This window comes from Terrapene carolina, unplaced genomic scaffold, assembly GCF_002925995.2.
Source record: "Terrapene carolina triunguis isolate 2854851 unplaced genomic scaffold, T_m_triunguis-2.0 Scaffold192, whole genome shotgun sequence".
Taxonomy (NCBI): Eukaryota; Metazoa; Chordata; order Testudines; family Emydidae; genus Terrapene; species Terrapene triunguis.
In genome coordinates, this window is record NW_020664543.1 from 25,607,136 (window position 1) to 25,620,739 (window position 13,604).

Below are 13,604 nucleotides of genomic sequence, written 5' to 3' on the forward strand. Positions count from 1 at the left end.
CCATGCAGACCCTTGGTATCAAGAAGTGAAGTAAGAGGCAGCACATTCCAGTCATGCTCTGGAGTGCCATGTTGTCCCTGACTGAGGTCCCCTCGGCTCACTTGTTTGGTGTGTATCTCCTCTTGGAGGGGATTTAAATGCCTCCTAACTGCCAGCCCAGCTGTACTATTAGGAAAAACTATTTCACTAGGAGGGTGGTGCAGCACTGGAATGGGTTACCTAGGGAGGTGGTAGAATCTCCATCCTTAGAGGTTTTTAAGGCCACGACAAAGCCCTGGCTGGGGTGATTTAGTTGGGGTTGGTCCTGCTTTGAGCAGGGGGGTGGACTAGATGACCTCCTGGGGTCTCTTCCAACCCTAACCTTCTATGATTCTTTGATACTCTGTGCTAAGGATGTAATGTGTTGGAATTTGATAGGGTTCCTTCAAAACTCCAGACGGCAGGGGAAAAAAAAATTAATGGAGTTATCCTGTCTCCTAGAACTGGAAGGGACCTTGAAAGGTCATTGAGTCCAGCCCACTGCCTTCACTAGCAGACCAAGTACTGATTTTGCCCCAGATCCCTAAGTGGCCCCCTTAAGGATTGAGCTCATAACCCTGGGTTTAGAAGGCCAATGCTCAAACCACTGAGCTATCCCTCCCCTGGGAAGATTGAAGGTGGATAATTTGCCATCTGCCATGCTATGTCACCCAGTTCTCAGGACAGCACCGAGACAGCAATTGTCACCGCCTGAACACCTTGCCCGTTGAGTCAGCTCTCAGCATCACAGAAAGCCCACAGTCTTTGTAGCTCCTGAGGCAATGTTTTGGCATATTTTGGTGCAACACTGCTCCATACCATTGCCTGCGCACCCTTCCTAGACGTCCCATGGTACCTTAAGAATAAAAGGTGCCATTGGCTTCCACAGGTTCCCACCAGAAAAACTCCCTTTCCTGGCCTTCCCAGAACCAGCAGCTGGTTTCATCAGGCCTAGAACAACCATTCTGTGCTACATGACACCTGATTTTGGTTTCTGGGTGTTACTGGCTCCTGCAGCTTCCCAGGCACATCAGTTCTTAAGGCTTCTGGTGATAGAGAAATCCTTGCCCTGACAAGGAGGGTGCAGAAAGGCTGCCAGCCAGGCGCAATGGAGTATGTTAGATCCTGGCAGAGGCTAGGCAGGCAGCACTTGCATTTCTGGAGGGAGCGCAGACTGTCTGCAGCCTAGAAATCACAGCCTGACAGCCTTGGGAGGGGAACACAGCCCATTGCTGGATGGGGACAGCAGCTGCTGCAGCAGGCAGATCCAGGGCAGTGCCCTGCAGGCAAGAGGATGGCTTGGAGGGAGGAGCTCACTGAGGCCTGGTCTACACTAACCCCCCAAGTCGAACTAAGGTACGCAACTTCAGCTACGTGAATAACGTAGCTGAAGTCGACATACCTTAGTTCGAACTTACCGCGGTTCAGACGCGGTCCACACGCGGCAGGCAGGCTCCCCGTCGACTCCGCGGTACTCCTCTCGCCGAGCTGGAGTACCGCAGTCGACGGCGAGCACTTCCTGGTTCGACTTATCGCGTCCAGACCAGACGCGATAAGTCGAACCCAGAACTTCGATCCCCAGCCGCCGAACTAGCGGCTGGGTGTAGACCAGCCCTGAGACAAGGTTACCTCATTATCTCTCTCCTCAGCTGCCCTGGGGCTGAGGTTGAGGGGTTTGTTCCAATAGTTGGAGCCCTTGTGCTGAGGGTATTTGCACCCTGGAGTCCCTGGCAGCCCTACCAAACCACTTGTGTGTTACTCCCGCTACATGAGTGTTAGTGGGACTGGAGCCCTTCAAGCCCAGAGCTAGGAGCACTGCGGCTCATGTCTAGGAGAGCAGCCCCCAGGCCACTAGAATGCATAGCCCAGCACTTAGCCAAGCTCTGCATTGGGGGACCTGTAACTATGGTAACTAGCAATGCTCCTGTGGTATCTCCTCCTACCAAGTGCCTTGGGCAGATGACCACAGACTCCAGGAGCTCCCCTAGTGCCTAGCTGGCGACAGCAGGGCCAGTGACTTAGCAAGCTATCCCACACACGATGGGGTCTCTCATCTGCTTTCTCCCTCCGGAGAACACACCCTGTGCAAAGCGAAGGGGCGAGAATGCCTATCTGGTCAGACAGAAGGGAGAGGTCAGAACACGACAGAGCGTGTCGGTAAGAAGCTGCACACTGCTGGGCTTGGAGCATGGACAGGTGGACTACTCTTCCCCAGCCCTTCCTCTTTCCCCGAGCTATCTGAGTGCAAAGCTGCATGATAAGACTGGGCAGTGTATGACTGCAGCAGCAGTAATCCTTCTGTTACCCACCCTCCTGCCTAAGCCTTCCCGGGGGTCTTGCAAAATAGCCTTGCTTCTTCAGCACTTTGCTTATCAGCACAACCCTGGGGTCAAGAGCTCTTGTCCATCTGAGTGTGGGACACTGCCCTGGGAATCCTCCGGAGGAGTGTCTGGACCAGGCTTTGCTGGGATTCCGGAAGCGCAGTTAATCATTTGGAGCATTTCTTCCAACTCTTTGTACTTTGTGCAGAGAAGCCAGGGGAGGGTTGGGGCCTGGAGATTTAAGACCTTTGTTTGATTCAGTCCTTGGCTTCTCTGTGGAGGCTCCAGACAGGCTCAGTGCATCCATCGGATTTGTGATTTAGACATTCGACCAGTGGGAGGAGCCCCCTCCCCAACTCATTTCATACAGGCTGCTAGGCGCTAGCCCCTCTGGTGGGAACAGTTTCACATACCGCTGGATTCAAACCAACCCCCTAGGTGGGAAATACTCCTCCCTCCCCGAGCTACTGCCCGAGTCGACCAATCCCGGTGTTCTTTGGAGATGAACAACACACTCATATTCTGCAGTTAAGCACCTCAATCTGTATTCAGGCTCATAACCCCACAGCCTGATTTGCAGAGGTGCTGAATACCTGCAGCTCCCATGGATTACACTGGGTGCAGTAGGGGCCTATTACACTATTTCCCAGGCTCCAATTGCCTAGCCAAGCTCCTAGGATACCCCACTTTCCTTAAAGACCCTCAGTCAACATCATCCCATTCACCAGAGGGGAGCAGAATCACTGTGCTGCATTTGCCCACGAGAGTGTCGCTCACTAGTGTGCTGCCTCCACAACATGCCCAGTCAGGCCAATGAGAGAGCAGGAGCCTAGATCACCATATTTTTGCACATCCATGTTGGGAGGAAAAATATTAGGGCTTAATGATTGAAATGCCCCAAGTTTCCAGGGCCTGATCCCCACAGCCTGCTTTGGAGCAGATGGATACAAATGGGAAACAGACAGACACATCTGAAATAAAATCAGTTCAAAGGATGATAACCAGAATAAGCCAAAATCCCTCTGCAGCGTAGAGATTTCAATGGGGCAGGTTTTTCAAAATCTCTCCCTACTGCCCTCTGTGATGCTCTTCCCTGTCCCTCTACATGAGCCTGCAGGGCACTGTCCTCTGGAGCTCCTGCAGTCTGAGCAGCTTGCCTGACCTCTCCCCTCATGGACTCTCCATCTCAGCTCAGATCTCAGCTGCACTTCTGTGAGCCCCTTACTAGAAAGCCCAGATCTGTAGGTGGATGTGTACAGAGTATTAGGCATAAAACGGGCACAGAGACACCAAAACCTGATATGATTTTCCGGGAGTTGTTTCTTGGGCACCCCAATGGGATGCCCATGTTTGAAAACCATGTTCTCCCATCTGAATGGCTGAGCTCTTTCTGAAAAGCCAATCAGGAGAACACTTGTATGAAAGATGCTGCACAAAATACAGCTCCATATCACAGCCAGCATTATCTGAAATGCCCATACTGGAATCAGGGCACTGTTCCCAGGGGCTATTGCTCATTCCATCAAAATCCCCCTCCCCTCCTCAGCTCTGCTCAACGTGCTCCCACGCCAGGTACTGGGGTTTGGGCTTGTGTATTGTAGGGGGGGTTGGTAGAGCCGCTGAGATGGTTCATTGCTAAGGCTGTCTGTTTACGCACCACTGACCCATTGCCTTTGTTTCACTTGTTAAGGTGCCCAGGGGAGCTTCTCTAAATCAGCTGATGCTTTTGCCTTTGAAGAAGACAGTAGCAATGATGGCCTGTCCCCAGAGCAGGCCAGGAGGGAGGATTCGCAGGGCTCCACAGAATCACCAGCAGGCACCAAAAACTCAGAGGCAATTTCCTCTGCCACATCAGGGACAACTCAGGTAAAAAAAAAGCAAGTGTTCTGTGGGCAAGCCAGGGCTTGGCCCCGGGAGCCAGCTTGGGGAAGCCTGTCCCCTCTGCCCAGCGAGGGCATTCGGACATCCACCCAACACTCTGAATGCAGAAATACTCTGCACCCCGTGGGGGGGGTGCTCATCCCCTTGGGCAGGCAACGCCCAGGGCTCAGGAACTTACTGCTGGGTTACTGTGGGGCTGCAGTGCAGAGCCCTCCTGAAAGCTGCTTGCAGTGCTGACTCTTCTTTCTCCCCCTTGCATGCACGCCCTAGAGCAACCTTTACGTGAAGGCTTTAAACAACCGCCTTCCACCCATCCACATGGTCATGGGGAAGCGTGTGCTTGCTAGGGAGGGGGCTGATTCTGCCTCCGCTTCAGCCCACGCTCAGGAGACCATCCCTACTCCAAGAGTCCCACAGACAGCAATGGGCTCAGAGAGGTTGTGCTCAGTGTGAGCAAAGGAGGCAGAATCTGGCCTTGGGAAGCTAGCATAGTAGCCTCCTATATAGAGTGGAGACACGGGGAGCAATGCCTAGGCTGACCATCCCTGGGAGCTCTCAGACTGGCACAGGCTGCTTAAAAGAAAGCAGAGATGTGACCTGCCTGGCTCAGCCTTCTTGTACAGCCAGCTGCCCTGGAGTCTCCATGGAGCCTAACTGCTTCATTGCTTCCTTTGGTCTATTTCTTTGCTGTATATCTGGGCTGGATGGGACAGAGAGAGAGCATCTAGCTCGATGCCACATGCTGTGAAAAAGCTCACTCACTCCCAGCCCAGCCCGCCCTGGCAAGGGACATTCAGGTCACATGGGCAATGTGGTCATGTGGGCACGGAGGAAAGAACAGAGGCCAAATGCTTGTGTAGCTTGCAGGGTCTGTGGAGCAGCAAAGGCCCAGTGCATTTCCAAAGTTTCGGCTGGTACCAGATACTTTCTGGAAGATGCTGCAGCAGAATCCCACACACTGATCCTGCAACTCACATGAACAGCCTTTGCTGTGACAGTGCCTTATGTCCAGTTCCAGTCCCTGCCATCACTCAATAGGGGCAAGGCTGTACCCAAACATTTCTGACCTTTCAGGGGGTCTGACTGAGTCTGTCTGTAGAAGAGGGAGCAGTGCTTATCTTTCTTCCTGTCCCTAGTGCTCTAGGATGCAAATGCCTTTGCTGTGGCTTCCCCTCTGCCCTTTCTATTGGTCACTAGGCATTCCATGTTAGTAGTTATTATTTGTATCACTGTAGCACCTAGATTTCCTTGTAGTTTTGGTAGCTTTAAGCATGTCAGCAGCTTTTCCCCTTGGAGACCACAGACAGGAGAGGAATTGAGGCTGAAAGGCCATGAGGCTGAAAGGGTGAGGCTTTCCAGACCCAAGGGTTAGCGGGAGGCATGGGGAGTGGGTACAAGCAGATAGTAGAACTGGCTAGCAGCGGGGCTGTAGGGCTCTTCTCCAGACAGCTCAGCTGGAGAGCTGGGCTTTGTTAAGTGGCATCAGTGTGAGGCCAGTGCTTTAACTAGCAGGTTATCAATCAGCAGCTCCCCCAGAGTGATGTCCCCGGGTCTTGATGCGTCTCTGTAACTGCAGTCTGAGGTAGTGGCTGTGCACATGGCTCTGGGGGAGGCCTTTTCTTCCCCAGCATCTCCCCAGTATTTAACAGTAATTAATACCTTTGAAGGTGATCAATGCTGTGAAAATGGGGGCCAGGCCACCCCGGGAGCCACACAGAGCGCTGCTGCCTGGGAAGGAGGATCAGAAGCTGCTCTGGGGATGAAGCTGCAGGCCATGCTATGTGTATGCATCCCATGTCAACCTCCATGGGGAAAGGGCAGCCCGCAGCTGACAATTCCATGAGCCTTGCCCAGGGTCCCCAGGGAATTTGCTCTGACAGGGACTTAATGAGACAAATGGGGACCCGGACTCAGGATCCCGAAAAAACAAACGTGTTTTCTCTTTAAATCCACTTGTTAAGCATGGGCTAGTGCAAGATCCCTGGGCAGGACCCACTCTGAGTGCACAGGCTGCAGGCAGGGGAAAGCAGGGGGATATCAGCCTCTGGTAGTCCCAGGGAGCACTGGGGTGTTCTGCAAAAGATCCTGAGCAATTGTTAACCTGCCAGTGACGGATTCTTGGCTAGGCAACTCTTCTCCATTCCAATGTCTTTGTTACACAGCGTACTTGGTATCGGGTACCTCAATTTTCCAAGCACTTATGGCAGGTAGCCAAATGATTGTACATTTGGTTTGTCTAATTGTATCAGCCTGATGAAACCAAGGCAGGGCATCAGGAAGGTTTGCTCTGACTTGCACTGAGAAATCACTGTATTCCAAACAAGCTTCTAGGAGAAGATGGATACAATTGCACATGTGAGCTGCCTTGTGGGATATCCCATGAGAGCGATGACTGCAGGGCTCCAGTTAGGAGCAAGATTTCATCCTGTGTCTTAGTTTGTTTCCTCTGTTTGACAGAGGCATCTTTGCAAACTGTGTTTTGGTGGCTTGGGTGATGTAAATAGTCCCGAGGAACAGAATCCATCGGTTCTCGTGGCGCTGGAGTGTTTAATTGCTGGTGGCGTGACACCAACAGCTGCCCATGTACAGACTAGCCCTCGTGCGTGTGGGTAGTGAATGGGGTTTGACACCGAGCAGGGGAGGTCTCAAGCCTTGTCCATGCTCCCCCTTACTCCCAAGTCTGGAGCATGGGCAGAGAATTGGAGTGCCCGAGGAGACACCACCCTCAGAGGTGAGATCCAGGCTTAGAGCTCACTCCTGGTACGAGGAGTACTGGAGGTAACTGGTGGCTGTGCAGCAGCACTCTCATTAGTGCAGGACCAAGGGCCTCTGCCTACCAATCAGGTTCAGCGCTTCAGGTCTGGCTACACCGCAAGCTGGAGGTGTGATACCCATACTAGCTTGGAGGCAGCTACAGAGCTAACAATAGCAGCGTAGCGGCAGCGGCCTGGGTAGAGGAAGAAGCTAGCCACCCCGAGTATGACCCGTCTGAGATACTAGGTACATACTCAGGGTGGCTAGCCCCTCCCGCCACTTCCACTGCCGCGGCTACACTTTGGTTTCTGGCGAGCTAGTGTGAGTATGTCTACCTGAGCTGGAAATGATATCCCTGACTCGAAGAATATCCCCACCTTAGATGTGATAACTCCAGAGGCTGCAGAGCCATTGCTGCAGCCCACACATGCTCTGCCCTGAGGAAGGCAGCCAGTGCATATTTAGAAGGATCCCCATCAACACTGTGCCAATCAGCCACAGACCGCTGGGAGGCTCACGCCCACTTAGGGTGCTGGCTCCATGACTAGAGAGGAAAAGTTTTCCCACACATGATAAGGTTTCTTAATGCTGCTTCCTATACTCCTGGACATTAGGTGCCACACGCTAATGGTGACTGATTCTTGATTCCAGGATCATTCCCACAGCTCTGAAAACAACGTGACTGACCTGACATCAGTGCAAAACAGCCAGTGTGAAAGCCCAAAGCAGGTGAACGGCCAGCAGAGCCCACCCCTCCCGGTGCCTGCGGTGGTGAAGGTAACGTATCTACCCCGTCGCCTTGCAAAGAAAGACAACACGGCTAGCAATTTAATTTGCTGATTAAAGTTTAGCTACATTTTCTTAATGCACTTTAGCAGCCAGTTTCAACCCGCAGTAACGAAACCCTGCCCCAATGCTGCATAGGCACATATGTGCCTCTTCAGAAAGTGCTGCCGTCCACAGGAAGAGGGGATTTTGATACTAATGCACATTTCACACAATCGTAGAATATTACAGTCATGATAGATAGATAGATAGATAGATAGCCTCTCCTGCAAGGTGTGCCTTACACCTCCTCCCTTCTCTCTGGTGCTTGCTATCACTAATATTAGGAGTAGCTTCTCCCCTCTACTCACGTGAGCTGGATCCTGGGTTCTTTTCTGGCACCTGGTGTCTCCACCCAAGGTGACTCCTCACTGGGTCATGCAAAGGAATGACACTCCCAAAATAACAGAATAACAAACTCCCAACTCCTCCCCCGCTCTGGCTCTCTCCCTGGCACCATCTCAGGGAGATAGTATGCCAAGGCTGAGTCCCGAGGCGGAGCACCTGCAGCATTGTGGCACTGGCTGGCTTAAATAAAAGTCCTCTGATTTTATTTTTCACTCCTGGGAGGGGCAGGACCCTCTCCCAATCCTACCAGGCTCACTGCTCCCTGGCCTGGGATCCTCCTGGGGTCTCAGCTGGCTCTCGGTAGCCAGGCCAGACCTCTTTGCAGGATGCTGTCACTGCAGGGCTGGAGCTGTCAGATCCATGCAGCTAGATCTCACAGCAGAGCCAGAATGCCCTGTGGGAGGAATGGCAGCTCAGCAGGGACACCCAGCTTCCAAACCAAAACCAAACTTCAGCTGTTTCTCTGAGTCAGGCTGTCCCCTGCTAGGGGTTATGTCCCTTGTCCACTTGTTATTGGTTCATGGACTGCTTGGTCCAGATCACCCCATGCAGAAGTCTCCCTCTTGGCCCACCAGGGTTCCTTCTGTCCCCACCCCAGCTCAATGCATGCTGGGAAACGGGGTCAGAAAGCTCTGGTAGCCATTATAGTTGTAGTCCTTCTGGTAGGGCCCCCTTGGGTGTGTCTACTCTGCACACAAAACCTAGTCTGTGGGATCCGGGCTTATGGGCTTGGTGTTTCCAAGCCCATGCTTGAGCGTCCATGCTGCATTTTAAATCTGGGTTTACAATTGCTGGACCCTGTCTCTCAGCAGGACTCAGGCTCTGACTCATCTCCAACAGGGTCCTAGAAGCCAGGTACTTGCTGACCAAGTCAGACTGATTTGTAGGGGGGTGGAAAGGGGCTTGTGCACTGCAGACATACCCATAGAGACTCAGTCTGCCACTTCAGGAGCTGGCAAACCCCAGAAAACGCTCTGTCCCCACCCAGCCTCCAGATATGCAACTCTTGGCTCCGTAAATGAGAGTGCATTGTCTGTTTGTGGCTTCTGAGCCAGTGCAGAGGGAGGAAGCAGCTAGGACCCAGGCCATGGGACAGACTGCCTTGGCCCCTGTCCTGAAAAGCTTGACAAGGAAACAAATGCAAGGCAGGACACGGGCCAGCAGCTCCTAGCGTGACGATGTGAAGACTCTTGATGAGCAGAAGAGACGGGAGGCTGATTGAAGAGGAGGGTGTAGGGGGAGATTTGAAAGGGAGGTTCTGGGCAGGTGGGCCTTAAAGATCAATGCCAATGCCCTGAATGGCACCCAGAAGTGAGCAGGAAATCCATGTGGGCTCTGAACAGCAGGCAGAATGTGCTTATTATGCCCAGCAATACCAAGAAAGCAGGCAGCGACATTCTGCACCAGGACGAGGTTCTGAGTGATCTTTGTGGGGACCCCCATGCTGAAGGGACTGCAGTGATCTAGTCTACAGAGATAGCAGCCACCATCACCACACCAACCATAAACATGCCCTTCTGGTCACCTCCACCAGCTGGGAGTGTAGGAGAAATCCCTGCTCCAGAAGTGCTCTACATGGTGAACCTCACATAAGGATAAAAGATGTACAGTGCTCCTCCATCCAGATCATCAATCCTGAGATTCTCTCCAGATGCTACCAACTAGAACCACCTCTGTCTTGTCTGGACTGAGTCTTTGCTTAGCTTGTTCCCAGGCAGGGATCACCTGGAAAAGTTTGCATAAACACTCTCCCTGTTCCCACTGCCCAGGACATGTCTCACAGCACACATTGCTGTCCTGAAAGACCACTCACCCCTTCACGCTGGGATCTCACGCTGGTCATTGTTTTATTAGAGTTATCAGCATGCCAAGCCTCAGGGTCACACAAAGGAGTTCAATACAATGCATTAGAGGGCTGGGCTCCTCGCACTCAGAGGAGCACAGTGTGTAGTGTGTGACTTCTTAGTCCCCTGGCAGTACACTGAATTAAGCTAATCAATGTAAATGAGTAGATGAGTAAGAGGACTGACCTCAGATAAGGATTTTAGTTGCTTTAGAGAGAGCAGCTTTGGGTGCCTCACTGAGCAGGATTTATGCAATGTTGCTGTAGCCATGTCAGTCCCAAGATATTAGAGTAGACATGAAAAAGAGCTCTGTGTAGCTCAAAAGCTTGTCTCTTTCACCAACAGAAGTTGGTCCAATAAAAGATATTGCCTCACCCACCCTGTATCTCTGAGCAGGATTTAGGCCTTTTGAACAAACAGCTGAGAGAAGAGAGGATGTTATTAAGTCATAATACCTCCTCTGACACTCTCAATTCTATTCTGCTGTCATGCATGGGCAGATCTCCCAATGCAACATGATTAGTGGACACCGACTGGGAGGTCCAGGAATGGAAAGGAAGCAGAATATCAGAGTCACCATCTGCCATGCTGACCTGAGAGCAGAACTTTAACCAGAGGAATGCAACTTAGTAAAAGTTAACCAGGTCCTTGGTGCACGTGTTATCTATAGCAGTGGTCTCCAAACTTTTTTGATCGTGCACCCCATCGGTAAAAAAATTTTGAGCACGCACCCCCTGCTTCCGGCCGAACTGTCGAAGCAAAAAAAAAAAAAAAGCCGCTCGGACTCCCGGCCGAACTGCCAAGGGGGGGAAAAAAAGCGGCGCTGCTCCGGCGGCGCTCCTCCTGCTGCACACCCCGAAGGATCCTCTTGCGCACCCCACTTTGGAGACCACTGATCTATAGTACAATGAAATGCACTAATTCAGTCTGTAAGTCAGCCTGTAATCCTCAATGCCCAAGTGACTGCAAGGCCTGGTATAAAGCTTGTTTGCTCATTCAGGAAAGACAATGGGGCCTATCTCTGCTTAGTTTGCTGCAAGTCCCCTCATTTTCCCAGGGCCGCCCGGGGGGGGGGAGGCAAGTGGGGCAATTTGCCCCAGGCTCTGGGCCCCACAGGGGCCCCCACGAGAATATAGTATTCTATAGTATTGCAACTTTTTTTTATGGAAGGGGCCCCCGAAATTGCTTTGCCCCAGGCCCCCTGAATCCTCTGGGTGGCCCTGCATTTTCCATTGACTTTAATGATCTAGGTAATTGCACACTGGGATTTTTTAATGGAAGTATTAAAATCAAAAGAGTGAAAACCCCAATTATTGTCCTGCTCTGCTCAGGAGACCACAGGTCTGGTGTGCTGCTCTCCCTGCACAAATGGAACTCCCCAGTGGATCCCATTTAAGAGCTACCATGAGGGTCAAGGAGTAGAATTGTGCCCTGCGAGAGGCCCTGGATATTGAATTCTGCCATAGTCTCAATGTGGGCAATTCTCTAGGTTCCGAGTATTAGATAGCCCCACCAGCTACACAGAGAGGGAAAAGAATACAAACTAGGAATGTAAAATTCAACATAAAAGGGAAGCTCCTTGTATGCTATTGGTACATCTGGTGTGACTGGGAGCAGGTGCATTACTTCAGTGATTGTCACTTAGAGACAGGAGTGGTCTCCAGATTTGGGGCTTTGGCATGTAGGCAGAGCCCTGGAGGGGAAGGACCTCTTGGGGCTCACCATTAGGATCAGGTGACAGTGATGACCTCAGGACATTACTCGTGGAGGAATTCTGCACCACTGCACATGCACAGAATTCATATCCCCCACAGATTTCTTTGCTTTCCTGCAGAAAAAATGACTTTCTGACAGGGAAGCTGCAAGAGCAGTCACGCACCACTCCCTAGCACAGTAGGTACATCATTTCACGCACCCGGAGCAGCTGGCAGAGAGGTAAATCACTGCGGGGCTGGAGACACCCCAGCCAGTGGCTTCTACCCTGAGCCGGGATCAGCTGCTAGTCCTGGCTGCGCTGGAGGCAGGAGAGGACAGGACTTCCTCTTCCCCTGCAAGGAGTGTCTGGGGCTGTTTCAGACCCACACCCAGAAACCTCCCCCAGTTGCAGGAAGCTCAGCATCCTCCCCTGCATCCTGCCCCCATCACTCCTCAACTGTGGGGGGAGGGGTCACTGGGACAGCTGCTCCCCCATCCACCCAACCCCCGTGCATCTGGATCTCCCATACCCAGATCCCCCTGCCAAGCCTTACCATGTACATCCAGAACTCCCCTAGCCCTCCATACCCAAGCCCCACCTCAACCCCTGCATCTGGAGCACCTCTTCACGCAGACCCCCTGCCTCTGGACCCCCACCCCTGCACGCAGACCACCACCCACTGAGCTCCCTCCACTCAAACCCCCACCATGATGCCCCAGTCTCTGCACTACCCTGAGCCCCCACATCCAGACCCCCAACTAGCTGCACCCAGACCTCCACCCCACCAAGCCCCACTCCCCCACACCCAGACCCCTCCACTGAGCACCAACCACCTTCACCTGGAACATCCTGCAGAGTTCCATTGCCCCTGCACCTGGAGTCCCCCCCAACGAGCCTCTGTGCATCCAGATCCCAGCACACCTAGACCCCCCCACTGAGCCCCTACATGCTTGGATCCTGCCTGGTTGAGCCTACCTGCCCTCCACACCTGGTGCACCTGGCGCAGAGGGGCAGGGACCCAGGGTGTTTCTGGGGCAGGCCCAGGCCTTGTGTTGCATCAGGGTCTGGTGCAGCCTCACCACTGAGTCCGTGTCCCGGGGGTGGGGGGGCTGCAGAGTGATCTCCCACCTTCGTGCAGTCAGTGGCCTGTGCTCCCCACTGCCATGCTGGAGCCTCTGCATTTTTTTATTGACAAATAAAACTTGCAGAATTTTAAAATAATGTGCACATAATTTTTAATTTTTTTGGTGCAGAATTTTTAAATTTTTGGCGCAGAATGCCCTCAGGAATACGGACATGCCCATCCTCTGGTTCTAGGTCTCTAAATTCATAAATGTGAATGTCATCGCTTAGCCAACTCCAGCTCAGGACCTGATTTCTCAGATAACCCCTGTTCTTTTCTCTGTATGACACGCAGTCAAAATCATCCAGTGATAGCAAGAACCGCCACAAAAAGCCCAAGGACACCAAGCCAAAGGTGAAGAAGCTGAAGTATCACCAGTACATTCCGCCTGACCAGAAAGCAGAGAAGTCTCCTCCGCCCATGGACTCAGCCTATGCTAGACTCCTCCAACAGCAGCAGCTCTTCCTGCAGCTACAAATCCTCAGCCAGCAGCAGCAGCAGCACTTCAGCTACCCTGGAATCCACCAAGCACAGCACAAGTGAGTCAGTAGCCTGTAAAGAACAATGTCTGCACAGCAGCCTGAGGCTTAGATGTTTTGGGGGGTTTTCTAAGCTCTCCTGCAGGTCCCTCTTCTATGCTTGTGTGCCTGTTGGTGCAGCATAGCAGGGATCTGGGAGCACAGTTTGAAAATGTAGCCCTGGTCACATCCAAAGCCATATTCTGACTGGCCAGATAGAGGGATGACAGCCACATAAGGCCTCCTTTGATCCCCCCTGAAAATGGACAAGGAAAG

At 52.4% G+C, this 13,604-nt stretch overlaps 1 protein-coding gene across 1 annotated transcript in view; it reads left to right on the forward strand.

Annotated features, from left to right (window-relative positions):
• The window catches only part of MYOCD (myocardin), a 94,994-nt gene that overhangs the window by 66,667 nt on the left and 14,723 nt on the right, over window positions 1-13,604 (forward strand). The window contains exons 6-7 of the mRNA XM_024208240.1: window positions 4,030-4,220; window positions 13,105-13,349. Coding sequence (XP_024064008.1) covers window positions 4,030-4,220; window positions 13,105-13,349 — 436 coding nt within the window. The remainder of the gene's footprint in view (window positions 1-4,029; window positions 4,221-13,104; window positions 13,350-13,604) is intronic.